Here is a 24,342-nt window from a genome sequence, read left to right on the forward strand (position 1 = left end):
AATATTTTAAAGTTTTTGAAGCCCTTATACCATTACACCATTTCATTGACCGCCCCGCGCATACATCATGTTAGCTTACATTAGCATGCTGTGTGCTATTTCATCAGATTTTACATGACGAAGGAAGCGCTATCAAAGGTACAAAACACCTGCATCACTTAAGGTGCTAGGAGAGGACCATCCTGCTGCAGCACAAACATCTTCCATCAAAGACCCTTTAAAGAAGGCCTGAGAAGAAGCTTTTGCTCTAGTTGAATGAACACACACCCCTAGAGGCAAAGTCAACTCACGCGCCTCATAGGCCAAAGAGATAACCTCCACTGTCCAATGTGGCATATTCTGTTTGGTGACAGCAGATCATCTGCTCTTACCACCAAAAAAACAAAAACAACTGTTTAGATCCATGCGACTGTGTTGTGTGGTCAACATAGATCATCAGGTCCCTCACCGGACAGAGACCACCTGATCCCACAATAGCAGGAGAGAAATCCTCTAAAACCACTTGCTGAGAGTGAAACACAGTCGAAGCGGCCTTAGGAACATAATCAGGCCTAGGTCGCAGTAAGAATTTAACCAGCCCGGGGCAAAATCCATACACCAAGGGCTGATAGAAAAGAGCCTGCAGATCCACTACTTTCTTAAGGGAGGATAAAGTCACCAAAAGAACCAATTTGAGGGTTAACAGTTACAATTGTCCCCAATGGCTCTGGAATGAGGGAAAAGCATTAAGACTGGATTTGGGCCATTTGTGGGCCAGGACATCCACTCCCAGAGGTGACAGGGGAGACGAGGAAAACCAGAGCAGGCAATGTGTAGTCATGCTCAAAGCAAACAAGTCCACTTCCACTTGGCCAAACCTCTTCCATATGAAACTCACCACCTGGGGGTTTAGTCTCCACTCCCCAGCCTCCAGACTCTATCTCGAAAGCAAGTCTGCTCCAGAGTTCAGACGACCTGGGACATGGACTGCTCTGATCAACAGGAACTTGGTCTGAGCCCAATGAAGAATATACCTAGCCACCCAACCTGCACAAGGTTGCAGGTTGCCCCTTTCTCTAAAAGCAACAATAGAACGCCCCCACCCGAACTCCTTTCTGAAGGAAATGGGGTCTCATCTTTTGGCTAAGAGTGCAAAAGCCTCAGTGTGTCATCCTGCAGAGCAGTTTACAAAGAGGTTAAATATTTTAATAATAGTAAGTCTGAAGCATAAACCTATGCAGACTAGACGTTCTGTCCAGAACTGACTCAGAGAAACCCGTAATGACTGCATACATGCAAAGCCCCTTTCACACTGCACGTTTGCTTGCTTCAGTGAAAGTATAACGTGCCTAACGTTTTTGACTCGTACATTAAACGTCACACCCTGATGTCACGTGTCGTTACGGGATATTTACGGGTTGAGTGTGAAAGCACGCACATATCCCGGGGAATCATTGGCAGTGTGAAAGTGCAAAATTGAGCGACCCGGGAACAATTGGCGGAACACTTTACCCATGTATTTGCCAGAATGGCGGTGTGAAAGGGGCTCAAGAAACAGACGTGCACACATTGTGTGCACCCCCAAGAATGTTGTTTGCTGATATGGGAGCTGAACGCTTTTTATAGGTTCACCCACAATCCCAGGGTTTCCCATACATTGATTTATTTGTGGCAGGCCACCACAATATCAAAACTGACCACCACAAATAGATTTTCGAAAAGGCTTTGACTTCATTGAATAAACATGAACACTGGAGGCAAAGGCAGTGTGACGTGGATTATGGTATCTTACAGTCACTGCGATTTTGCCCAGTAAGACATGTTCCTGGATCAACATCTGATGATCCTGGATCAACATTTTTGTCCCTACCCCTAAACCTAATCCTACCCATAATTTATTCCTAAAATCAGTGGGAAATGATAGCTGATTAACAAGGGTGTAGAAGCACATAACTCTAGTTGTAAGCTTAAAACAGATATTTTCGAAAAGTTATATCTCAATTGTGATTGGTTGATTTGAATGTTGTTCCAGGATCAACAAGGATGTTGATCCGGGAACATGTTGTACTTGGTGAAATCACGCTCGCCAGTGTCTTGCAGGTCGTATGCATATATGATGGTGAATGTATTAAAGAAGCCCCAAGGAGAGAGGTGAAAGAAGAGGTGGAAATAGACTGTAAGCCAATCACATTGCTGCAGATTCAAGAAAAAGTGCCAAGCTGGATCCACTTTGATTTTCTGGCTGAGAAAATTGGTTAGACATGTAAACATTTCACAACTTGCTTGTTAATGTAACCCTGCATTCCATTTGATAGAGCTTATCCCTATGCCCTAATCCTTTCAAAGTCGTTTGGTCCCCTACACCCTTCAACCATTTGAAGCACTCATTCTGAGGGTAAACCCTGTTTCTTAAAGTGCCCTTCTGCGTCATCATTCCATGCCCACCACACAGAGATGCCATCATCATGCAAAGAATCTGTGCAAAGGATCATGGGAGGCTGAAGTGTCCATCAGTTGTACCCTTCGAAATCCTTCATTCCAAATGGCCCTTTGAAGTGTTAATCTCCAGGAAACACTAACCCTGAAAATGGTGATGAAGAACACATATATCTGTTGCTGAGCAATGACTCCCAACTTCCTGTTGAGGCCCAGTCAAAGCACAAACTCTTGCATTCACAGCAAAAAAAAGGAAAAGAAAAGAAAGCTAGGTTAAGTATTGCATGCCCTCCATTTATGAGCAACTAAGTGTAAACACCTGTGTGATTCTGGAAGTACAGCACAACAGGAGAATTCCCAGCCAAACCGATGGGGTTTGTTTAAATACTCTCGTGCTGTTGGAGTACAAAGAGGAAGAGGAGGAAATCAGTCTCAACATTCCACCAAAACCAAAGAATGATGGTTTCAGACGGCCTGAAGGGACCAAACAGAACCTGAGGACTGAGATATTAAAGAAGATTCAAGAAGCGTCTGTTCTGCCTGTAGAAAAAAAGCCTATGAATGAGAACTTCTCTTGGAATCTTTACTGAAGACGTTTAACACTCACGGTGCTGTGAATTACATATTTGCTCAGTCTGCAGTTTTATTACAACAAATTTACCTCCACTATGCGACTTTTATCATCATCATTTGTTACAACAAAGATAATAACTATAAAGATGATATAGTTTTTAAAAAATTAAATTAAATTCAAAAATATAAAATAGTTGGGGCAAAAAGAATTAAACTAATTAAGATATCTATTTTTGGTGTTTATGAACTTTGGTGTCTATTTTTAATGCTTTAGCAGGTAAAGAAATGTTTACATAATTAAATTCCCGATATTTGTCTATGGAATTTTGATTGGTGTTTCTTGCATTAATTTACTTACGGTATTTTTTTCTAACAATAATTATTATATAACATTTTGTGATATAATGTAAGGCGTCACAAAAGCTGTTATGTGTTATCCTTATACACAGATGACAAAAAACAAGACACATGCCAAGAAATCAATATTGAGGCTATTTATTTTAATAAAATATGTTTCTACTCATACTGTGAATAATCACTGCATATTATTCCAGAGCAAAAACATTTTTTTCTTTACATTCATAAAAATCAAAAAGTATTAGCTTCTTTCGGCTCAGAAAACAACTTCCATTTTTGACTGATGTCAAGTTTATTTTGTTTTTTTTACCCCATCCATCCATCCATCCATCCATCCATCCAACTACTCTTCAAGTTTCTTGCTATACATTTTCCCAATGAATATCCAGTTTCACTCAAAAAATTTGTCACATTATGAACTGAATTAAAAGAAAAAATGGCATAATCAGTATCACGTGAACCCCCATATTGATGGTTTTGTCTTAGTAAACATAGTACACTGAAACATTCATATTATCTTAAGTAATTTTTTGTTGTACAACTTAAAAAAACTAACTTGTGCAGCAAAACTTTTCATAAAGCTACATTTAGTTTTTTGTGTCACAACTGCATTTAAAGCAGTTAATAGGAAAGAGACAATGGATGTAATGAAATCTGCAAGAATATTTTAGGAGTTTATTGCTGTGACAACAGAAATAAGCATGTGTTGCGTACAGTCGTCAGAACTCTATAGAAAATAAAGTTCTGTTGTGAGTACTTTCCAATGGCAAATCACAACCACACAAACCAAACACATCTGTGTACCTATCTGGCCCTTTGATTCAGCCGTGTAACATACAGAAAAATAAAACAACACTTGATTATTCACAGGCTTTACAAAAGTAGATTTAAGATAAATAAAATTACTTTACACACCATAATGATATACTTAAACAAGTCCATATTTCAAAATGAATAGTTGAAAGGGGATGTGCAATGGCTTAAAATCCATAGTGTATGAATTCTGATCTGAGATCAGGTTTTGATTTGTATATCTGAATGAAAAAGCATTAACAGATGTAACTGACCATAATAGTTAAAGAGAACTGACTGACTGAGCCTAAAACCTCTATAAAATATAGTATATATAGTAAATAAAAACTTAAAAATTGTGCAAAAGACATTTTTTTCTATTGCTTCCATCTAAAGTGAAATGTAATCATTTAGCAAGATGTGAAGCTGTGGAGAATAAACGACTTCATACATCACACAGTCATTGTGAAATCCTGTTTTACCAGTTTGAATTGTTTTTTTAAAAAAAAACCTGACATTGGATAGGATGACTCCTCCCTGAAAACATTCGACGAAAGTGACCTGTATATCTATAAATATTGCCACTTAACTCAGCTCTGTGCAAATCCATTTTCTCCCAGTAATGGAGCCATTCAACTAATGTTGGGTGCTGATCCTTTGTATTGTCTTTGGTTCAGCATCATGGGTTCACTGCTCTTCTATGGGGAGTTTGACAAATGCAATGGCAGCCAGTTCCTTGCAGAACTCCTCCAGAACTATCACCCCCTTCAGCAGGGTCACATGATCCAACCTGGCAGAGAAAACAGACCCATATATAAATATATTGTATATAAAAAAAAAAAAAAGCCTGACCTCTTCACATTTTTCTTAAAAAGAAACTTCTTAAAGGGATAGTTCACCCAAAAATTGTTATTACTATGTTGTAGTATTTAAGGCTGGAATAAAGATTTTTTTTTCCCAAATTTACAGTCTGGGATTTGTAAAACATTGTTTACATTTGTCAACATGAGGCATGTTTCTGCACAAGTTTGTGAAAGTCTTACAGTGTCTCCTCCTCCTGTCCCATCAGCTGTCTCCTGATCATCATCAGGTTGTCTGTCACATTGTGGATCTGTTGGATCCTCTGCATTAGCTCCCCGATCACCTACAGGAAACCACAATGCTCATGTTTTGCTGGTCCAAAAGTCCATAGCTGACACATAAGGCAACTTTCATTCACAACAACATAAGCCTTTGGCTCACACACGGGTCTCACCCTGACTAATGTGGAGAAGAGCGATCGCGCCCCAGGGCTCAGGCTGATGTAAGGGTCCAGCAGGTATTCGTGCAGGTGAGGGTGAGGAAACACAGCCAATCTGGACAGAACTGACGTCACCTGCAGATTCAGCTCATATGGCTGGCAGAGGGAAACAAATGCAGAAAAACAGTGAGAAACAAAAAGAGTAAACCTACAGAAAATAATAGTTTAAATTGAATTGAAATATTTAATTATAGTTTTTTTTATTAACGCATTTCAGCCATCTATCCTGACAAAAAGTCATAATTTTGTGCATTTTTTCTAGGCTGCATGGGTTTGTGTACTTTTTCGTCCATTCATTTTTGATTTTGAACCCAGAAATGAAATAGGGAAAATGTGGTTCTTCTTTAATGGTTCAAACACTGATGAACAGAAGGATGCGGCGTATAGCCAAGTATGGTGTCCCATGCTCAGAATTTGTGCTCTGGATTTAAACCATCCAACACACAAGCATTGATCAATCACTGAATTTTCTGTTGATTCCTTGAATGCAATGGCCAAGCATTTCAGTTAGAATCTACTCACTGCTCAAAATGCCAGTTTTTTGCAGGGCTGTATGCTCAGGAGTCTCTCATTATAACAAACCAAGTATAATGAAGAAAACAAAGAGATTCACTGTGCAGTGTAGAGCTTCAACTTCAGCTTTAACTGAGCGACACTTTTCAGTGATTATAAGGGAAGTGCAGTTTGCATGCTTTCTTAGCTATAGTGCAATCGAAAGTTTTATTACGTTTTGTTTTTCACGTATATCTTATATATTTTACCCCATATATTAAAGCCTTGTATGTAGCACTCTAACATGATACTTTGAGTAACCATACACAGTCCTCTACTACACCATGACCCAGACAGCACACTAAATTGTTCCTCAATATATAATTTAATGAAGACAAATTTCCAGGATTTTGCTACGTCTATTTAAAAATAACATTTTAAAGTAATGTATTATGTTTCTAAACTTGAGACTTCTCTAGTTCTCAATTGAGCATGTGGGAGAAGCATTACTTCTTATTTGGCTAAAGAAAAATGAAATCTAAAATCTAAATTTTTCTATATTAATTAGTGCATGTTGATAACGTTTATTAAAGGGTCAGAAAGGGTCAATATTTTACTTTTTCGGGCAGAATTTTGTGTGTACAGACCCAATTAAATTTTTGGTGATTAGCATAGCATTTAAAAATACAACAACCATTCTTTTTTCATTATTTTTCTTTGTGATTAAAAAGGGAAAAATGAATGGACAGAAAAGTACATGGACCTGCATGCGAAGCTGAAAGTAAAATCAAGTCAAGACAAAGTAGAAATGTTGTGGTCTACTACTGTACCTGCTCTAGTATGCGTGCAATCCTGTCGAACAGGATTTGTAAGAAGTGCCCTTCATAGAAGTCTGTAGCTGGGCTGGGTTCAGTGGTTGTGACAGAATCTGGCCAGCTCCAGTCCCGTGAAAGAGCAATACATTCTTTTAACTGACGAGAGAGAGAGAGAGAGAGAGAGAGAGGACAGTTGCAGAATATTTGAAAACCAAACTTGAAAATACACAGTTGATAGTTGCTGTATATTTGGCTTGAATGACTGCATGACGTAAAATGGCGCAGCTTTTATGTCGTTTTTTAGTGTCTCAACTCACCAGTTTGTGTGCATCATGAACGTACGTGTCATATCCTGCTCCCTGCACCAGATGTGATGTTTTTGCCTCTTGGGGCACTAAACACAAGAAGCTAATAACATTTAAAACAAATTAGAATCAATGTATAGACTAGTAATGGACCAACATCAAACATATCACAGATGCCAATGAATTGCATACATATTTTATATATTATATAGTTTAATAATTGTATATATATTACATATATAAACTTGTTTAAGCATGTGATTAAAACAGAAGTCTTTCTTAACATTATAAATGTCTTTTGATCAGTTCAAAACATCCTTGCTTAGGTATTAAAGTATGTATTATTAAAAATGTATAGGCTTTGGTTGAAGATCTTCTGAACTTCTTCTAATGATACCTGTTGACGACGTCTGCAACTTGTGTGTGCGTTCTGGGATTCTGTCTCTCTCTGACACTGGGCAGAGACAGAAGAGGCTCCTGGCTGCCGAACCCACTGTCTTCATACATGTCTGTGAAGAAGGGATCCTCTTCCAGCTCCCTGAAGGAGAAAAACACTGAGAGATCAACGACAAGTCACTATGAGAAATAAGAGAATCTGTTCAGTCTCTCTGCTCACTCAGACTCTTCCAGAACATCACTCTCGACTCCATGTCTCTCGTCCGTGACCCCTGACCCCGGCAGCCTGTAGCTGCGCTTCTCAAGGTTACGCAGCAGCAGATTGGTCAAGATGCTCTTGCTGGGCTTCTGTAGAAGCTCCTCAAAGAGACGCAAGGTTGTGATGCTGATCTGAGAAAACGGCAAAAGAAGCATTGAAACACACGGTGATGCTCCCAACCACAAATCTATTAAAGGGAAAGTTCACCCAAAAATGAAAATCACCCGTTGATTTGCACATCTTCAAGACATCCTAGATGTGTATGACCTTCTTCTTTCAGATGAAAACAATCAGATATACTGTATGTACAAAAATGTCCTGGCTCTTCCAAGCTTTAAAACGGCAGTGAATGGCTACCGATTCAATGCTTCAGCTTGTGCACAGCTTGTTACATTACTGAGGTAACATTTCATTTGCATGATAAGTTTTACATAATACAAAACATGAATAATGTTAAATGTTTAAGGGGGTTGGTGGTTTTACAGAGGGGATGCTTTTTGTCTTTTTTGCCATCCCACTCATCCGCTGGATGTCACTCTCTCATGAATGAACGCGCACACGACAGTTAGCTGAAGCTAAGTCTTAAATATGGATATTTTTCTTACACAAACGCATTGCTTCACTTCAGAAGGCCTTTATTAACCCCCTGGAGCCATGTGGACCACTTTTTTATGACGGATGGATGCACTTTATTGGACTTCTATTGGACTAATGAATCTCAACTGCCATCCACTGCCTGGAAGAGTCAGGACATTTCTTAATATAACTCAGACTGTATTTGTCTGAAAGAAGAAAGTCACACATGTCTAGAATGGCTTGAGGATTAGTAAATCATTTAATCTTCTGGCTCAGTTACCTCGTCTGAGATGTGGTCGCAGTGTTCAATAAGGCGGTAACGTAGAGTGTGTGTGTGTGTCTCCTGTTGCTTTTCACACTGTGTGTCGCTGCCCAGCAGAAACTGAACCAGTTCTTCCAGGAGTGCAGGAGAATGTATGTGACGTACAGAACAGGACAGCAAAGCAGTGTGTACCAGGATCCCAGCCTCTGACCTGGACAACCAGAGTTTAGAAACTAACATCACTCTTCTTGTCACGCTGCAAGCTCACAATCCTCTTTTTAATGTTTAATGTTTCTACTCACATCTGAAGCAGTTGAGGCTGAATGACTCCTTTAAGCCACTGAAGGTGAATTGCTCTGGCCATTTTAACACCAAGTACCTACAGGAAAACACACATACAAATATGCATAATTATGTGCAATATGTTTATAATGTGTAGTATGACAATTTTTATACTACATTATTAAAAAGTCGATTTAGAAAAACAAACAAACACCTCTTAAAAAAACAACCTCCAAACATCAAATAAACAAAACAAAGCAAAAATTTAATATAACAAACAAAACAACAAACATAACAAAAACAAGCTAGTGTACTAGTACTAAAAAGTATCTTGCACACAGCAATCACATTTATTTAGGACATTTTTTCGAACTAAAGCAAGCACACATACACGATCAGCACAAATATAATGATTTTGACAAACCCCTGGTGCTTCCTTGGTGAGCTCATTGCAGTAGTCCAAAAAACAGAAGAACTCCTGGACGTTCTCACTGCTTGGAAACGACTCTCTCTCCTCTGGACTGTCCTGTGTGAAATGATCCCTGCAGAACCAACAACACATCTTCAGGATGCATGTTTATAAGAAGCAGATAAGAACAGGTCCACAAATAAAGTATGTGTAAACACTTCATCACTTCATAACAAACACACACCTCCACTGTGCGCCGGCGTAGCTGTGAATGTCTGCAGGGTTGAGTGATGAGGGAATGAGGCAGTAAAGTTCAGTCAGTCTCTGAGCGAGGAGCTGACACAGTGGCGTTCCCTCAGCCAGAAGATGAGCAGTGTCCTCCTGAGGTGAACTGACCAGCAGCAGCAGACTCTCCATGGATCGGAGCACAACACGACTTTTCTAAGAACGAGAGAGAGAGAGAGAGAGAGAGAAAGAGAGTGATTATGAGCTCCAGTGCTCTGTGTACAGCTGTCTGTTCACACAAGCTAAATGGTGCAGAAGTTTATAAATTCGATTTTACACAAAAACAGTCCACACCAAGTTGCACTTTTGCCATTTTATACTTGATAATGAAAGTGAAATTCATCTGCTTTAATGTACAACAACTAAACTATAAAGTCTATTTTTACAAATATGTTGCAAACAATTGTATTTTGTTTAATGTTTTATCTAACAGAAAGTGACAAGAGGGTGTAAATTAGGCATAATTTTTGAGAATTCACTTATCAGAGTTTACTGCAACCTAATCTTTCATAGAAACGTTGAGTGCTTCATTTCATGTCAAAATTTGGTGACTCTTATGTTGTCGAAATGGTAAAAATGCTGCTTAAAAGTGTGAAAATATAAACCGCTCCAGAATCGAAAAGTAGGAAAATAAATAAGATATATTACTTTTCTTTAATTTCTTATTTCATTTAATTTCTTATTACTTTACTTCTTTAAAATCAATGAGGTTGTGGCCATCTTTAGGTCTTCCCCAGACAAGATGAATGATTACTAATCAAGTAATTAAATTTAACAAACAAAAGGTATATTAATAATTTAAACTAAATTAAATACATTATTCTTTAGGAAGCGTTTCTTTCTTTCTTTCTTTCTTTTTTATAAACCAAGGGGCCAGAAGAGCTGAAAGACAAAGATTTTAAATAATGTATTTTAGGCCTGTCAAAGTTAACATGTTAAGCTAAGATATTATATTATATTATATTATATTATATTATATTATATTATATTATATTATATTATATTATATTATATTATATTATTTAGTTGAATGGAATCATTTTAATTGAATACTTAATTAACATTTAATATTATAATTGTGAAATTATTTGACTTTTCTGCCAGTCCTAGTGTTTGTGTTAGTTATAATTAAACACGCATAAAGTTTTGTGAAAAATATTTATAACTAAAGTATCTTTCCTTCACTGCGGTGTACATACATTTAGGATTTTTTTTTTATCTACATATATACAAGTCTTAAACAGCATGTGCTGCAAGGATATATATATATATATATATATATATATATATTCATTTATTTTTTTCAGTAAAAATCTTCAGATGCAGTCATCTGTGCGCAGTCATTTGAGATGCACAGTGTCATTTTAAATGAACTTGGTTAAAAACTGAACTTGTTGTAAATAAGCCCTGGGAATCTTCTGTTTAAGCTGCACATCCACTCTGCTGTATATCTCTTCACGGTGACCCACCTGACTCTTCCCCAGGTGTATGAGTACAGGGATGATGCCTGTGGCTGTCTGAGGTGAGCTGGAGGCGTGAGCTCCGCTGTGGGACGAGGGAGTCCTCTCAGGACTGGAGGCTCCGCTGCAGCCCTCCTCCACAGCCTCGTCTGAGGTAGAGCTGCACCTCTTCTGAGAGTCTTTGCTAATCTTTGAGACGGAGATGTAGATGTGTTCCACATTCATTTATCACAGCTTCACATTCTACATGAGTTTAAATGACAGTCAACACAGCGGTGAAAGAAGACATGATGGAGAAAGTACCTCAAGGATATAGTTTAAGACATAAGGGTCTTTTTTGACGCGAGTGCAAACAGCAAATAAAAACTGAGACTCCTCTGTTTCAGTCTTTGAATCAGGGAGTCCACATAAATCGATCAGCTTCTATAACAGAGAGTGACAAAAAAAAGAAAATTAGATTTGAGATTACTTCACAGTAATGTAACCTCATTTTTCATTCAAGCACAAGTGAATTCTAATAGATATGCTTTCCAAATGTTACAATTCTACACTCAAATAAAAATAAAGATTTCGGTGATAGAAAGTTTACAAAATTAATCTGAACAAAATACAAAAAAAGATGTTAAATTAATAATAATAATAATATTAACATTTCACTGTTAGAAGTGGAATCATTTACATAAAAAAATCTATCACTTACACTTATGTTCAAAAGTTATGAGATTTTTTAAACAATTTTATTCAGCAATGATGCATTAAATTAATCAAAAGTGTCAGGAAAAAAAATATATTTTATGTTTATTTGAACATTTTCTATTATTATTATTTTTTAATGCATCAAAATTTCCATATCATGCAGCACAATTAAAATATTATGCACCACAGCTTTCTTCTTCGATAATAATAATAGTAACGATGTTGAAAAATTGTCTTTTCAAACAAGGATCAATTACATTTTAAAATACATTAAAACAGATAATTTAAATTGTAATACTATTACACAATATTACTGTTTTACTGTATTTCCAATCAAATAAATGCAGCTTTGGTGAGCAAAAGAGAAATCTTTTAAAAATATAACAGTTATTTTGACACAAATGCATTTTCACACAGCTCTCTTCCACACAGTAACTGTTCCTACTGATAATGTCATACCTGTACGGGCCGATAGACGTTGATTAAATGCAGCACAGGTTTCTGAATCTGGCTCAGGACTTTAGAGAAGAACAACATCACTTGTTGACTCATGCCAGGAGGATACTACACAAAGAAACAATATTTCAGTTTATTTACAGCTTTAAATATCTTTAAACTCTGTCTTGAGTCTGTGTTTTCATACCTGTGCTTTTCCCAGTGTGCAAAGAGTCTCTAGTAATTTGTGCTGGAGCAGGTACTCCATGCAGGGACCTGTTTCCTCTCCCTTCTGTTTCTCCTCATACACCAGGATGTCCAGCATCTGTCTGAGGCACCATGGGATGTCTGTCTGCTTCACCGGCCGAGACTCATCTTTGCACGGGACAAACATACAGTTTAAACTTTTTTTCTCTAAGGTATGGCATAAGTACACTTTTTGTCTTAGAAACGCAAACACAAAGGTAATTACTGCTTTATGTGAATCTACACTCATAGTTTTACCTGTAGTTTCGATGTAATAGTTGGTTATTGCTTTCCAGTGATCCACAAAAGAGTCCAGCAGGTTTATCGAAGGCTCCCTCTGTAAGAATCAACAGTATTATACTGCAATTACACTTTCACTAACATTATTAATTCAATATGATCAATCATTAATATGAACACGGAGGTCCTATAAATGCATAATACTTCACTGTAAAACACAAAGGTAGTCCTGAGTAATAAGCAGAAAACAAGAATAAATTAATAGAAAATATTTATATATATATATATATATATAATGCAATTGTGTTTACGAATACTTTTTATGCTACTTGGGTTTACATTGTTATAATGTCAAGGCATTTTGTGTTGTATAGGTCTTCAAATATTTTATTTTTATGGATATTTTATATACCGAGATATATATATATATATATATATATATATATATATATATATATATATATATATATATATATATATATATAATTTTAATTTTAATTTTAATTTTAATTTTATTTTATTTTTCTTGGGTGGTTGGTTTTAAGGAAATTCTTTCCTCTTCCTGTCAGAAACTTGTCTTGACCTGCGCATTTCTGCACCTTCCACGTGAACAAATTCTCAACTGACAAACCCAACAGTGTGATCAATAATATGTATTTTTTTTTTAAATCACATATATCCTTCACTATTTATAAAAATCGCATCTATGGACTGATTAAACAATAAAAGACAGTAAATCCCCGCAATCTAGTGTTTAGTACACTATGTAGTCAACTGTAGCACAAAAGCTAAATTTAAGACGAGGTATATATCTTCATATAACGCACTGAACTACATGACAACATGCTGCCAGTCATTTTAATCGCATATCTGGTTCATATACATCCCGCTATACACGTCAGTAGCACTTCTATAAAGTTTTACTGTATCATGCAACAGGTTAGAGTCTCTGGAGTTGTTCTACATTGGCTAAGCTAAGCTAACAGGCTAGTTTGAAGACATTCAAGTAAACAAGTCAGTGTTTACTCACTGTTTCCAAGGCCTGCTGCAGAAAAGCCGTCACTTTATTAAACATGTCCATGGCTGAGCTTATAAAATCCTATTTAAAGTCTGGGACATCTTTATATCCATCACATAGCGCTGGTGTAGTTTGTAAACATTGTTTATGTGACTGCCTGGCTGCTGAGCTTGAGCGATTGGATCTGCCTGCAGAAGATAGTCAACCCTACTGAGTACTGAGTCTGACATGACAGCGCACACTACTGAGTGGACTGGGAAATAACACAAAATAAACAGTTTTCAATCCATATCCAGTTAGCTCTATAACCATATCATAAGTGAACCGCAGAAAATGTTTTTAAAAAGACTTGATAATCACATTAAGGTACCTTATTCTAGATTTCATAAGGAATTTAACATCTGGACTGCATGGTTAATTTGGTGGGAAAATGTGTACTTAATTGTGCTGAGTGTACATTTGCAGCATACTTCAAATAAATAAATAAAAAAGGTTAGTAACATATAATAGTACTTTTAGAATACTCTTTCATTGCTGTTTTTGTTATAAAATATATCAAATAGTATTATAATATAGGTACTCTTTTTGAAAGTAGCATATATATATATCTTGTCGTTTTGCACTAAATTCAGGACTATAACGGCATCGTTTGACATCATCAGAATGATTCTAGAAAAAAGAAGAACAAGATTCATAGACACAGGAATCATGGTTTATCCAGCATTACTTTATTTATTGTACAAATATGTTCATCAGTGGTGTTTTTGTTCTCCACAGTTATATTTTGTACAGCAATATTAGGCTATTATTGTCTTAAAGCTACCAAACTATACAGAAAAACCTTTTTGAAATGAGTGGGATCAATACCAGCAATGCTTCATAAAAACACGGATAAAAAACCTGGTTAAGGCACATCATTAGAAAAGCTCAACACATAATATACTGTATGTGCAGTGGAATAACAAAAAAGTACTAATTGATAAATTACCACAGATTTGTGAGTCTAGTGAAAAAATAAAATAAAACAAGGAGGTAATTATTCTCTTAATTAATCAATGATCAGTTAGTGATACACACATCCTGTCTGATCTTCACACTGACGATTCCTGATTTGGACCATGACGATGCCTTCCTGAAAACTGCAAACACAGTTTAGGTCGGGTTCAAAGCAGTGCAAAGTGATATACATAAGGATAAATACTGTGCCATGATGATAAACATAAAACTCCACTTTATTTAAATGTGCCACTCTCTAACCATAGAGTTATTTAATACCTGACATGTTGGCGCTTAAGTATCATTAATTTATAAAGAAATGTACATCAGCATCATCTCAACAGACATTTATAAATGTAAAATGTTTTACAGTTGCTCCCTTAACAATTTTGCAACTCTGTGAGTGAAGATGAGATGCTTACGGACAGAGTATGCAGATAAAGAGTCTGCGTGTTCGGTTATTGTCTTAAACGTACCAAGTGCCCCCAAAAAAGAACCAAAAACTTTACAAATCCAAACCACTGCATGATCCACATGCTTGGAAAGAATATTATTTTCAGTGCAATATTATATTGACAATATGAGGGGAATGTGAGTCTTCTCTCGCTGTCACCCTGAAGCTTTGGCTTCCCACTCCTACAAACACAATCACAAAGAAGTTAGTTTACTGCTATATACAGTACTATAATCATTTTTAGAAATATTTTGAATTAGTTTTTTTTTTTCAGTTGTAACTTTAACTTTAGTTTCAATAAAAAATATGTCAAAAAAAATTATAATGATGCTTTTTCGACTACACCTGGTCAACTGTCTGTTCATTTAATAATAATCAACTGTCTGTTCATTTAATAAAGTAAAAAATGTCACACTGGTGACTTTTCAGTCAGGCTGGTTTTGGTTATACCTGCAGTTCATCTACTGAGTCATCCGGAAATCAGATACAATCATAAATTGGTAATATTTAGAATAATGATCCATTAGTTAATGTTAGTTAACTGCATTAGTTAACATGACCTAAGCAAGAACAATCCTTCTACAGCATTTGTTAATCTAAACTGATGTTAATTTCAGCTTATTAAAATCAAAAGTTGTGCTTGTTAACATTAGTTAATGCACTGTGAATTGGCATGAACTGACAGTGAATAACTGTATTTTCATTAACTAATGTTAACAAAGATTAATAAATATAGTAATACATGTATTGTTCATGTTAATGAATGAATGAACTAACATTAACCAATGGACATTATTCTAAAGTGTTAACCATAAATTCGTGAGGTGGTCTGTGCATTGTGCTCACGCTGAAGGAATCTTACCCTCCTCCTCTGGAAGACCCTGCCATGATCCATAAACAGGGCAGATGGAGCTTTCTTCAGGGTGCTTTTGGCCGAGGCAGTTCTTCTCAAGAGTGGGTTCAGAAAGCCCCCCTTTCAGAGACAAAACCAGAAGTGAGTGTTCAAGAGTGAGTATATGTTATGCACATTTCCTTTTAAAGGATTCAAATGGTGAAATATCCTAAATGACTCAGACAAGAGTCTTCATCAGACTCCTCCACTTGATGAAGCAGGGTGTAATGGTGGGCTAAACAGCTCTTATCTGAGCTTTATTCTCTGCTCCTCTGGGAGGAAGTGGCTCTCAATCCAACAATCCAACCCACTGTAATTACTGAACTCTCAACGCCAGCAGTAACCAACAAACAAAGCACCAAACAAACAGGACAAGTAGCCAAAAATCTTTTAATTTGGAACAAAATACTGAATATATTGAAAAATATTGAAAGAATAATAAAAAGATGACCCAAAACAAAATAATCTCTTCATTGTCTCATGTAATTAACTGATCTTGCAAATCAACATCTGCTTGTTGAAAAGTGTTGCAGTTACACGATACAAACATCAGGTGGCAGTGTAATAAAACTTCAGCGGTTCAGTCATCTCATGCTCTTATCAGCCCTTAAAAAATACTATGCTATTACCATGTTTTTTGCCATGTACGAAGGTTATCGTGGGAATATCGTTAAACAAAATTAAAGCAATAAAGAATGCGTTGAAAAAACAAAACTAATGTTAGTACACTGCTCTGTGTGTGTACTGTATGTGTGTGCACTTCGATGGGTTAAATGCAGAGCACAAACTCTGAGTATGGGACAGTGTACTAGTGATATTAACTGTACCATGGTAGTGTCACAGTGTTTTTATTGTAAGGGAAGGATGAGTCGGAGGGAAGTTACCTGTGCTCGCTCAGTGCAGAAAGCGAGGGAGCGTCTGAAGGAATTGCGTTTAGCTGGTTTCGTCCCCATGCTCACGAGGTTGACCTCTGACCCCGCTCGCAACTGCACCCGTCTCTTTCCTGTCAGGTCCAGCTTCTGCACACCCCTCTCAATCTCAAACAGTTTTGTATCTAAAAACACAAAAACACATGTAACATACACTACCAATCACCAAGTCTCATAATGCACCAAGGCTGCATTTATTCGATTAAAATACAGCAAAAACAGAAATGAATATTGTGAAATATTATTGCATTAACTTTAAATACCTTCTATTTGAATATATTTTAATAATGTAATTTATTCCAGTCTTCAGAGTCACACAATCCTCTAGAAATCATTTAAATATGCTGATTTGCTGCTTAAGAAACATTCCTTCTCTCTTATTATTATCGTGATGCTTTTTAAGAACTGTTTAATGAACAGAAAGTTCAATTATTTGACATTTTAACATTTGACTTTTTTTTTACATTAAAAAAGTCTTTACCGTCACTTTTTATTCATTTTATATCATTTTAATTCATCAAACAGTAACAAAAATCTAAATTTGGGAACTGTATTGTATGCAATTGTTTTTTGTATAAAAGCCAACCATTTTGATAATAATTTGTAAGCCCGAGTTGTTTGTGTGTACTTTCCAATCCAGCTGTAATCACTGCACATCAGTTGAGATGACAATTTGTGGAAATTTTCATGACTTTCAGAAAACAAAAATACAAATACAGAATTCCCCTCTGATGCATGCGTGTCCGCTGTCGGACATTTTTAATAGGCATATTAAAATAATTTGAGTATGGAAAGTGTTTTAAGAGTGTTGTGGACGTTGATTCACTTTTCTACTTTTCAATCTCTCTTAATCGCCTCTCTGAGTAGAGCATGTTCTGGAAAGTTGGGTTCAAAAAGAAAACATGATATTCTGAGGATGTGTGTGTGTGTGTGTGTGTGTGTGTACACCACAAGGCTACATCCCTGCACTGCTTCCAAAACCACAATGGAGAAAAAAAACACCAGCCGCCGCTGATCCCTACCAAAATGGGAGCAGGAAAGTGTTGCCCTCCTCTGCTGAGACAGTCCAGAGACCTCACCTCACATGCCCTATAGTACACACGCTCACATGCTCTAAACACAGCTCATAAACTAGCATTCAAAAGTTCAAGGGTCAGTAAAAAAAGAAGTGTTTTTTTTAACACCGCAAGGATGCACTAAATCGACAGTAAAGACATTTATAACGTTTCTATTTCAAATAAAAGATGTTCTTTTAAACTTTCTATTCATCAAACAATCCTGCATTGTTTTTTTTTTTAAATCAAAGTTTCCACAAACATATAAGCAGCACGACTGTATTCAACATTGATAATATTAATAACAAGCAAAATCGCAAAAAAATATATTTAATTTTTTTTTTTTTTTAAATCGCAAATCATCAAATTATACTGACTTCTGAAGGATCATGTGACACTGAAGACTGGATTAATGATACTGAAGCTTTGATCACAACATAAATTATATTTTATTTGTTTTAAACTCTAATTATATCAAAGTAATATTTCACTGTATTACTGTTTTAATGTATTTTGACCAATTAAATGTAGCCTTGGTAAGCATTCATTCCTTTATTAAAACCAACCCCAGATTTTTAAATAGCAGTATATGTCGACTACATCAGATTTCCCTCCTAAACTCATTTCCACAATTAAAATCCATATCTCTAAATGCCCTACTGACAGTACTAGGCCATTCCTATATCAATCCTAGCATAAATATCATTTTGCATGGGACTTGGTATATGTTTCCATGATAAATACGATCAAATATCTCCACTGACGATCACCACACACACTTGGCACAGATGGGATTTCCTGCTAAATTGTGTTTTACAAACCTGATGAGAAAAACAACACCGAAAGCAGATCCATAATCATGATCAAATACATCAATGGCGATAAAAACACCAAATCGTGTCAGTTTGTGTATGAAAATATCAGCGCATCTAAACATTGCCTAAGAGTGTAATATCATAGGGTGTTATTTAGGTCACTCTGGCCTTATTAAGCAAATAAAACAAGTGAAAAGGCATGTCGGCACAAAATGATGCTCTGCGATGTTATGCAAGAGCATGGAAAGTTGTGCTTTGAGCTCCGGCACTATGCACTATATAATTATTTAGCACTGTTCAAATTAAAAGAAGATGCCCCTGAATTGTCAAGTATTTGCTGTGGATAAGGGAGTGAGGGTGAGGGCATGCCGTATGTATTTCTTAATCATATGTTTTGAGCTCAAGTGTGAAATTTATGTTTGGTCACAGGAGTGGTCTGACCTATACATGTCAATGTGATTTACAACTTCCTACGGCTATTTGCATCTGTCGTTTTAATGAACAAATGCATTACTGTATTCCCAAAGATTTTATTAGAGAATAATGAGCTGGAAAGATATGAGGATGCTGGTCTGCCTAAAGCAATGAGGTTAGAGTGGATAAAAAAATCCCATGAAAGTAACAGCAGTATTAAAATGACTTTTACAACCAAGTTTGTTTACAGAGTGAGTGGGACCAGAAAGGGCAGAAAGTCGGATAAAACGAGAGAGAACTATAAATGTACAGTATATTTTGATCTTAATGCCCATGCTTTCTTATAAAAGCGCAACTCGGGATGAGCGGCTGGGGTAATATGACTGACTCACTGTGGTTGCTGAAGATTTCATTATTGCTGTAGCTGGCAGGATCCTTGGATGACACCGATTCTCCGTTTGCACCAGTGTAGGCTTTCTCAAACTGAAAAAAATGGATGGAACAGATATGCTAGTTTGCTAGTGACTGTCCATGAATTCAAAACAACATCAAATCAAAACTGACTCTATTTATGGTGCTATCATAGTGTACATCCCTACTTTGAACAATTAATCGGTGCATGTATTTAAAAAATATATATATATTGTCTTTCATCAAAAAGTTGTTCTGAATCCTTTCTCATTTTAGGCTGATGTCACTAAACTTTTATTTTTCATCCCCACACCTGCAGCCTCAAATATTGTCTTGCATTCATTTAATTTCTATACTATTTAGTGGAAATAAATAACAGTAACAAAAGTTGAAACTATTGAAAATATTTAATATAAATTAAAAAAGACATTTTCTGATCACCAACATGGCATGAATTGTCTCCCACATAGACTATATTTCCAAAGTTTGGGTTCAGTACAATCTTTTAATATCTCTTAGCCAATTGTTTATTTGTCTGATGAAAAAATACAGTGAAGAATGTAATTTATTCCTGTGATGCAAAGCTGAATTTTCAGCATCATTACTCTAGTCTCCAGTGATCCTTCAGAAATAATAATAATATGCAGATTTGATGCTGAAAACAGTTATGCTACATTTTTTTTTTGTATGTGGAAACTGATATGAATAAATAGAAAGATTCAGTTCAAAAGAACAGAATTTATCTGAAACTGAAACCTTTTGTAACATTATAAATGTCTTTACTGTCACTTTTGATCAAAATATCATTGTTGTATAAAAAGTATGAGTTTCTTTAAAATAAAATCGTTCTGACCCCAAACGTTTGAATGGCAGTGCACAGCTACATTTCTTGTGTCGATTTAAAATGGCCTGACAATTAAAAATTAACTGGTTATATTTAACTGAACTAAGCTGTAAACAGAACTAAACAGAATAGTCTTCTCTCTGCTGGACCGTACCATGTGCTCTAGGATGGAGGAGTTTGAATAGATGGGCTGCGGCAGCACTGATGGACCACACAGCTGCTGAAAAGGGTCATCCATGTACATGTTTGAGGTGGGAAACCTGCGGCTTTTCAGACCACTGAGGAACAGAGGAAACAGAAGAATGGAACGAGGACGGGAAATAATGTGAGTATTTCTGTGAGTGTGTAGTTCATGCTCGTTTCATATGGAACACTGGCAGTAGACAGACAGTGTGTGTGTGTGTGTGTGTGTACCTCAGTGACTCATGGCTGGTGTGTTGATATGCAGATCCAGCTGCAGTTGAACTCCCATCCTGCAGGAGCTGAACCCACTGCTCTTTATCATCTGCACAACTCACCTGCACATTCACACACAAAGAATAACATCGACAGTTCTTCAAACTATAGTGACAACAGCTCACCACAACAAGAAATCTAAATAGACCACGTCATAACTGTTGCTGTACTGTTTTGTGATACTGCTTCAATTTCATATATGATGAGGTACATACGCAAAAGTACAGGAAAAAACACTAAACTGATGATTACAAATGTTACTTGAAATAAAATAAACATTAACTGAAATAAAATAAAAAATGTATAGTAAAATTGTACATTATACATACATATATATTAAAATTTTAACAAAAAATAATATGAAAAATTATATAAAACAATATTATCAATACAATCTTAATGATACAAAAAGAATGCTGGGTACCAATATGGTACCATGACAAAACATTTTTTTATGAAAGAACTATTGTACTTTTTGGTATTGTTTAAAATGTGATGTCATTGAAAACATTGTATTACCACAACATCACAATTCAAAAAATCATGGCAATACCATGGTGTGTGTAGAAAATCATGGCATTACTGAGGTACCATGTGCACAGTAAAGAAAATACTGCATGCTGATAAAGAAGATGTTTGCCTATAAAATGATGTGTGGGCAGCAAAATTAATTTTTAGAAATAATAAGGTTTCAGCCCATCAATCTGATCGATTTCATTCATGCTGATGGATACCCAACATCTACTACACAGCATTTTGATTGTTAACGAAAGTTAAAACTATTAAAAATTGTTTTAAAATTTAATTTGAAATGGGAAATGATGCCTTGGCAACTAACTGAAAATAATTTTAAGCTGAAGTACAAAAAATACTAATAAATAAATAAATAAAAATAAGTTAAGCTAAATAGAAATAGAAAAAAGATAGAAAAAAGCCTCAAAACTAAATATTAAAACTTTAAATGTATACTGCACGAGTATACAAATAATATTAAAATAACACTTCCTACTGCATACCCAAAAAAAAGAAACCTAATAATAGTAAAATAGTAATAGTAAAAAAAGGTTTTAAGTCAAAAATATTATTTCACTGAACATCACTGAACAAATATATTAATTTAACAACAAAACAATTCTTAGTTTCAGGTTATCATTTTTAACTGTGTAGCTTCACAGAGCTCCACGAGCGGTAAGCAGGTCTTGAATCATTACCGTACCTCTAGTACAGCCATCTGGTCCCCTTGCTTTGTGATGGTGATGCGGTAAGCATGTGCTGTATCCGGGCCGGGTCGCACCTCACTCCCTCTGAGCTGAACAGTGTATTGAGGGGTATCTTCTGACGCCTCGTCCCGATACATCTTCAGGACCCCGTCCTCCACCCGACACCACAGACTCTGCCACTGACAGTTCATCAGCACGTTCAGGAAGCCCGCTGGGGACAGACAGACAAACAAGTGTCCACATGCCTCACAATCATCTGTTTACTCAGTTATATTTTTGCATAGCTTATTACATTTTAAATGTACCTATTGGTGTGCTTAAAGTTAAAGTGTTTAATATTTATAATGTATAAATATTTTGTACAATTGCAGCTGAAATACAAGTATACTTTCAGTCTATTTTTTTTATAAATCGGAGATACACTTAACAATATTACACTTTCGGTATAATTTGCATACACTACAGAAAAGTTAATTACATACTTTTTATAAATACTTTTTTGTAATCATTTGATTGAGATACTAAGAACAAGTGTAATTTAGTATTCAAGTCTATTAAATACTTTTTATTGGCTTCTTTGATGTAGTAATTAGGCCTATGTTTTAAATAAACATGTTCAAGTTTATAGTCAGATTTTGGGTGAAATACCTTAGTGTAAATATTACATCTTTTTTTATACACATTCCACTTAACCCACACAGAAACAGATAAACGACCGACTGGTTTTATTGATAATTATTCCAAGGTGTCAGAGAATTGTAAATTCATACTTGCTTCTCTTACAGTATAAGCCATTACCAGAATCAATACATTTTAGACACCAAGTCGAACAGCAAATGGAGCTAGTAATATATAAATCATGAGCATAATTCCATTGGTAGTGTAAACTGTAGTGTAAAAGTCTACTTGAAATACAGTAAATTGTATATTTAATGTATAAATATTAATATAAAAACTTTGTGCATCCCAAATTGTGTAGTTCTGCACTATTCTGTGACGTTTTGTAATATAAATAGTGTGAGTAGTGTGTTCACACTGAGAAATCCAAAAAGAAATAGTGCACTTTAAATACATGGATAATGCACTTAAATAACCAGAAAAAAATAAGTGTGGATTGTTGGTTACTTCGTGCACTCAACTGTCACAGCTTTATTTACGTAGTGAAGGGGGAGGGGCTATCAGACTCCGATGCTGAATGACAAAATAATCTTATATAATTCATACACTTTGATTGAATACATAGTGCATAAGAACATAGTTAAGTGCATAGTGCATCATTTGGGATGCTGTTTTTTGTTTCGGTGGCGCTAACAAAACACTTGTTTGAGCACTTGTTTGACACACTGGCTTAACCATGACTTGTTTAGGGTGGTGCTATCTGCTTACTGACAATTGTTTTCAAACCTTTTAAACTATCTACTTAACCCATCTAGCCAAAACATTTTAAACAATTTACTTTTGTAATTCAGTTCAGTGATGATAGTGCTACAGAGTTTCAGCTTAAAGTTTGCAATCAAAAGTACACTCGTGCAGTAAATAAATAAACAAATAAACTTCTTTGAAGGTTTCCCTTTCATGTTGTTTGTTGATAAACATAAAGTAGACATCTACACATGTCTCTAATCAGCAAGAGCATGTTTTCAATAACAAAACATATAACATTTCTCAGCCAGTGGTAAGATGTAGCCACTTCTAAGTTTCAACTAAACTTTTGATCTCCTCCAAAATCTCATCCGCTTACTTCATTCAAAAAAGAAATAGCTTTCCTGCTTTATAAACAAATACACGCTCTTCTTCCATAAATGCTGAGCCGCTATCAAAAAGTTCACCCGTATATTTACAAACCAAACTTCTGAGGTCATTGCTGTGGTTGTCACCCCGGTGTCAAAGGTGACAATCAAATCTCACAGGAATCTGTCCACAGACAATGGCACAGTGTGGAAAACACCCAGCCTGTGTCCTGTGCGGCACGCAGTGAATTTAGCCCCTAATGAATAACACCAAAACACTAGTGAGTGAACAATGCCACAGTGTGCTAAAAGCAGCACTAGCACAGATGTAACATATGCAGACCTTCTCCACATACGGAGCATAAAGCATATGCTGTTGGTACACGTCTTTAATTAGAAACAGCATTAGGTTATGGAATGACAACAAAGAACCATGGGAAATATATCCATTAAACACTCAATAAAATCAAACCTGACGCTATTTAAATTTTTAAAATTTGTTTCTGGTTTAAT

The 24,342-nt window shown here is 35.9% G+C and overlaps 3 protein-coding genes across 3 annotated transcripts in view; 1 reads left to right on the forward strand and 2 right to left on the reverse strand.

The window, feature by feature from the left end:
• The first annotated feature begins 101 nt into the window (after window positions 1-101).
• Window positions 102-3,288, forward strand: LOC128018108 (8-oxo-dGDP phosphatase NUDT18-like). Its single transcript, XM_052603481.1, has 3 exons — window positions 102-2,233; window positions 2,395-2,495; window positions 2,688-3,288. The coding sequence occupies exons 1-3, from the start codon at window positions 2,023-2,025 to the stop codon at window positions 3,003-3,005; spliced, it is 630 nt and encodes a 209-aa protein (XP_052459441.1). The 5' UTR covers window positions 102-2,022; the 3' UTR covers window positions 3,006-3,288.
• Window positions 3,289-4,000: 712 nt separating this feature from the next.
• Window positions 4,001-13,824, reverse strand: LOC128018335 (FHF complex subunit HOOK interacting protein 2B). Its single transcript, XM_052603790.1, has 17 exons — window positions 13,626-13,824; window positions 12,614-12,692; window positions 12,318-12,484; window positions 12,134-12,238; window positions 11,282-11,401; window positions 10,988-11,167; window positions 9,478-9,674; window positions 9,249-9,366; window positions 8,845-8,921; window positions 8,561-8,753; window positions 7,666-7,835; window positions 7,447-7,587; window positions 7,062-7,152; window positions 6,760-6,900; window positions 5,393-5,533; window positions 5,181-5,281; window positions 4,001-4,927 (listed from the first exon to the last, which is right to left on the reverse strand). The coding sequence occupies exons 1-17, from the start codon at window positions 13,674-13,676 to the stop codon at window positions 4,825-4,827; spliced, it is 2,175 nt and encodes a 724-aa protein (XP_052459750.1). The 5' UTR covers window positions 13,677-13,824; the 3' UTR covers window positions 4,001-4,824.
• Window positions 13,825-14,319: 495 nt separating this feature from the next.
• The window catches only part of LOC128018336 (actin filament-associated protein 1-like 2), a 44,980-nt gene continuing 34,957 nt past the window's right edge, over window positions 14,320-24,342 (reverse strand). Inside the window, exons 9-15 of the mRNA XM_052603791.1 lie at window positions 22,096-22,310; window positions 20,838-20,941; window positions 20,578-20,701; window positions 19,561-19,651; window positions 16,840-17,009; window positions 15,926-16,036; window positions 14,320-15,245 (exon numbers count right to left, since the gene is read on the reverse strand). Of these exons, the coding sequence (XP_052459751.1) occupies window positions 15,219-15,245; window positions 15,926-16,036; window positions 16,840-17,009; window positions 19,561-19,651; window positions 20,578-20,701; window positions 20,838-20,941; window positions 22,096-22,310 (842 nt within the window). The 3' untranslated portion in view covers window positions 14,320-15,218. The remainder of the gene's footprint in view (window positions 15,246-15,925; window positions 16,037-16,839; window positions 17,010-19,560; window positions 19,652-20,577; window positions 20,702-20,837; window positions 20,942-22,095; window positions 22,311-24,342) is intronic.

The sequence above is a fragment of the Carassius gibelio genome, chromosome A8 (assembly GCF_023724105.1).
Source record: "Carassius gibelio isolate Cgi1373 ecotype wild population from Czech Republic chromosome A8, carGib1.2-hapl.c, whole genome shotgun sequence".
Taxonomy (NCBI): domain Eukaryota; kingdom Metazoa; phylum Chordata; class Actinopteri; order Cypriniformes; family Cyprinidae; genus Carassius; species Carassius gibelio.

Coding starts and splice junctions, on each gene's coding strand:
- LOC128018108 (XM_052603481.1), top strand. CDS start 2,023: ATGTTGATCCGGGAACATGTTGTACTTGGTGAAATCACGCTCGCCAGT. Junction 2,234..2,394: donor TTTTCTGGCTGAGAAAATTG/GTTAGACATGTA, acceptor TGTTTCTTAAAG/TGCCCTTCTGCGTCATCATT. Junction 2,496..2,687: donor GGCTGAAGTGTCCATCAGTT/GTACCCTTCGAA, acceptor AAAGAAAGCTAG/GTTAAGTATTGCATGCCCTC.
- LOC128018335 (XM_052603790.1), bottom strand. CDS start 13,676: ATGGACATGTTTAATAAAGTGACGGCTTTTCTGCAGCAGGCCTTGGAA. Junction 9,367..9,477: donor TACGCCGGCGCACAGTGGAG/GTGTGTGTTTGT, acceptor TTGGTTCTGCAG/GGATCATTTCACACAGGACA. Junction 8,754..8,844: donor CAGCCTCAACTGCTTCAGAT/GTGAGTAGAAAC, acceptor CTGGTTGTCCAG/GTCAGAGGCTGGGATCCTGG.